The sequence below is a fragment of the Corvus brachyrhynchos genome, unplaced genomic scaffold (genome assembly GCF_000691975.1).
Source record: "Corvus brachyrhynchos isolate BGI_N302 unplaced genomic scaffold, ASM69197v1 scaffold340, whole genome shotgun sequence".
Classification (NCBI taxonomy): domain Eukaryota; kingdom Metazoa; phylum Chordata; class Aves; order Passeriformes; family Corvidae; genus Corvus; species Corvus brachyrhynchos.
The window spans coordinates 1,396,527-1,400,499 of record NW_008235987.1 but is presented as its reverse complement, the minus strand read 5'-3'; the positions used below and the strand labels follow the sequence as shown (position 1 = coordinate 1,400,499).

Sequence of the window (3,973 nt, the reverse complement as noted above, 5' to 3'; positions counted from 1 at the left end):
GGTGGGAGGCTGGGCTGGGGGTTCCGTTCTCCCCCAGCCACAAGAAGCTGCTCCCAGCCTGGAAACAAAGCCAAAGGCATTGCCAGGACCAAACCAGCTGAGCACTAAAAAGGGCTCAAAGTCCATAAAACAATTCCCTGCTGGTGATAAAAGGGGAGCTCATCCCCCGCCGGCACGGGAGGAGAGCAGGGATGGCGCCTGGGAGCAGTTTAACCACCAGAGAAAGGGAATTTAGGAAGAGTTTGGGGTTGGAGTGAGGATTCAGAGCAGCTCCAGCCCATCAGAGGCACTCGGGCAGCTCGGAGACCCAACAAGGTGAGAGTGGAGCTCCCTCCTGCATCCCGGCCCCTCCCAGGGATGTGGAGCTGTGTGAAGTGTTATAAAGGCACTGGAAGGATGGAAAACCCTTGGGAACGACCTGGATGCCTCTGTAGGAGGGCAGAGGGCTCGCAGGGAAGTAGAGGGAGCAGCAGACACGGCACCAGAGCCAGGAGCTGCTGCCAGAGGAAGCTGGAGAACAGAAAGCTCTGGAGAGAGCCCATGGAGCCCTTTCAGTGCTTTTTAAGCACTTCCAGAAGATGATATTCCTTAGAAGAGCTTGGAAAAAAGATGGAGAGTGGCTTTTTACACAGGCAGCTCATGATAGGACAAGGGGGAACGGTTTGAAAGGGGAAGAGGGAAGACTTCGATAAAATGTTAGGAATCAATTGCTCCCTGTGAGGGTGGGGAGGCCCTGGAATAGAATTCCCAGAGAAGCTGTGGTTGCCCCATCCCTGGAAGTGTCCAAGGCCAACTTGGAGCAGCCTGGGACAGTGGAAGGTGTCCCTGCCCACGGCAGGGCTGGAATGGGATGAGCTTTAAGGTCCTTTCCCACCCAAACAATCCCATGACTCCCTGAGGAGCACGGAGCGATTTTCCCAGGCTCGGAGCATCCCCAGCATCTCCCAGCCCGGCACCTCCCGCCCTCCCCAGCGCGAGGAGTCCTCACCCTGCAGGAGGCTGTGCTAATTATGGACGGGGCTGTAATTGAGGCAGAGATTCCCGTGTTTCCAAACCCTGCCTACAACAGGAAGCGGCAGCGGCAGTGCTTGTGCTGGGAAAGCAGAAGGAATTCAGAGCCCCAAATTGCTGCTCACCTGATTTAATCACAGCCTGAATTATTTATCCACAGCCTGAATTATTTATTAGGGCACAAGCAGTGCTGGCACCCTGTGCCTTGCGGGGCTCTGCCTCTGGAATTTGGAACCTCGGGGGTGACTTTGTACAAATCCCCACGGAAAGGAGGGTGTTGGTCAGGGCTTTGTCATTGCTGAGCGGCCCCAGTGTCACCAGCAGCAGTGTGAGGCTGCTGAAAAGCCACCAGGAAAGGGCAGGAGGGGGATTTGGGGGTTAAAGCTCAGCAGAGACAGAGCCAGCACTGAGCCGAGCCTCCAGGCCGGAGCTGGGCCCTCACTCTCACACCTCCCTGGGGACGAAGCTTGAACATGGTGACCTTTAAGATGCAAGAGAGCATTTCCAACCCTGTCACCACACAGAGGTGGCTTTGTGCTGCTGGAGGAGCAGCGAAAGGGCAGCTCAGCGCCTCAGGGCCGTGTCAGCTCTGACCTCCTGCCACGGGTGACACTTTGGTCACCCCTCTGCAGAACTTTCTCCTTCGGCTGGTGACAGACAGGAGTCCCCATGCCAGGCAGGAGGTGCCACCTTCACTCCCTGCCACCTCGTTTGAGGGATGAAATCCAATCACACTTCACTCAGTGCAGATATTTCCCCTTCATTTTTGGAGCGTGTGGCTCATTTAAAGCTCCTTCCTCGCCTCGTCTGCCAGGCCTCTGCCTCCCCCAGCACCACCCGGAGCTGAACTACAGCACCCAAATTATCCACCCGTAATTAATTAGAAGAAGAGGGATGAGGAGGGAGAAATGTTTTGCTGCTGCTGACCAACTGGAGCAGGTTAATGCCCAGGAACAGCTCGTGCTGCTGATGCACGGAGGGGCAGCAAATCATTAACTCTCAGCTTCCTACCAGGATAACCAAACCCAGCCAGCTGCCCGCCCAAGGGTGCCACCAGGAGCACCCAGAGGTGCCCACAACCGCTGGAGGGAGGCAATTCCCACCCCAGGGGCAGCAGGAGGCTGGAAGGGGCAGAGGAGGGAACAGCCAGGAGCTCTCCACGTGTTCCCTTGGATTTTGTCAGTCCCAGGGAAACGCAGGAGCTGGGATTCGACACCAACCCCGGAGCCTTCTCACCCGGGAAGGCTGTCTCTGATGGAATTTGGGATGGGTGTCCTGGCACTGGACAAAAAACACTCTCAAGTCACCAAGCACAAGGTGACGTGTGAGGTTCCAGGCGAGCCCCGAGCCCAGCAGCTCCTCGCTGCCAGTATCCAGGGAAAACACGGCTCTTCCCAAAGCACTCATTGCTTCTTCCCAGATTTACAGATCCAAGTTATGCAGAGAAGCCTCTCCCCATTCCAGTCCAGCCTCCAACCTGAGCCAGGCACAGGGCAGAGAAGGGAGAAGGCAAAGGCCAGGGAAGGAGAAGGGCAGGAGGAGGGAGGGGGGAGAAACCAGGAAAGGAGCCCTGGAAAATGTTGCCTTATTTTATTTCCAACACCCCCAAGAACTGCAAAGCAGCCAAACGTCCTGAGCTGTCCCAAAGTGATCTCATCATCTTCTGATCACCTCTTTCAGCACCACAAAGCCCAGCCTGGCAGGACTCAGCCCTCCAGGAACCCCGGGCTCTGAAATTTTCCACCCTTTGTCCAAATCCCTGCCTTGAAATAAACCCCAATTTCCCATTCTCCAGCAGAGACTCGGCGCTCTGAAACGCACCTCTTGCTGTTCACAGACACGAGAGAGGCTCAGAGGGAGCACAATTTGTTGCCTTCCCAGCGTCACCTTTCCCAATATCCCCTCGGGAATCACAATTCCCACCCACGCCGGGTTGGCACGAGCCAGGCTGCAGCTGTTCCAGGCTCCCCAGGCCCCCTCCCCACGGGGGCTCTGCTGCCAAGGCCTCACGTGGCTCAGCCCCACAGGATCTGGAACAGGATCCCTTCCAAAGGCGCCCACTCAGCGAGTGCCATCTGCCAGGGGGACAGAGGAGGGGATCCGTGCGATGCGCGCGGGCCGGGGCCGCAGGGGTGACCCGCGGGGCTCACCTGGGATGTTGTGGATGGTTATAGCCAGGATCATCAGCATAATCCTCCTCCAGCTGCTGCTCCCGGCCGCGGGGGCTCCGTCCCGGGGCGCCGGGAATGCCGGGGGGCCCTCGGGCAGGGGGGGCCCCGCTCCCCTCCTCCTCTGGTAGGGCTCCCCGTTCTCAGCCTTGTCTGGGGACAGAAAACACCGGGGTCAGCCAAGGGGGGCACAGCTGGACACAGCTGGGCAGCTCCTGCCTCCCTTCCCAGAAGGAAACAGCAAGGAAAAGGAACACCACCGACCAGAGCAGGGGGTCCCCACGCTGCAGAGCCCAGGGAGACCCCGAGGCAGAGCCAAGTTCCTCCTCTGCCTCCTCCTCCTCCTCCCAGGACCTGCTCCTGGTCCAGCCCAGCTCACAGCCAGCAAAGCTCCAGCCTGGCTGGGCCAAGCTCTGGGGCTGGTGAGGAGGATGAGGGTGAGGAGGGTGATGGAGACAGAGCTGCTGAGACCTTTCCCCCCATCCCAAACCTGTCAGGGCTGCAGTTCCATTGCCTTTGCTGATGAAGGAAAACCCCCCAACACTTCCTTTGGATTTCACCCCTTCCCAAAACAGGGGCACTGAGCTGTTTTTAACCATTATTTCTTCCGCTACCCAAAACATTTGCCCTTTGCATCTCTGGGTAGCTCCAGGCTCTCCCAAACCTCTGCTCCCACCAGGACTGGTGCTCTCAGCTCTCTTCCAATCAGTTCTTTGGAAACACACTCCAAAAACCTGTGCCCAAATCCAGGTTGGGAGGGGGTGGAAGGATCCAGGCAAAGTCCCCCCACTGCG

At 58.0% G+C, this 3,973-nt stretch overlaps 1 protein-coding gene across 4 annotated transcripts in view; it reads right to left on the bottom strand.

Annotated features, from left to right (window-relative positions):
* Positions 1 to 3,973, bottom strand: part of SLC39A11 (solute carrier family 39 member 11) — a 71,794-nt gene that overhangs the window by 27,978 nt on the left and 39,843 nt on the right. For all 4 annotated transcript variants that reach the window (XM_017730426.1, XM_017730429.1, XM_017730427.1 and 1 more), the window contains exon 6: positions 3,162 to 3,332. In XM_017730426.1, coding sequence (XP_017585915.1) covers positions 3,162 to 3,332 — 171 coding nt within the window. The remainder of the gene's footprint in view (positions 1 to 3,161; positions 3,333 to 3,973) is intronic.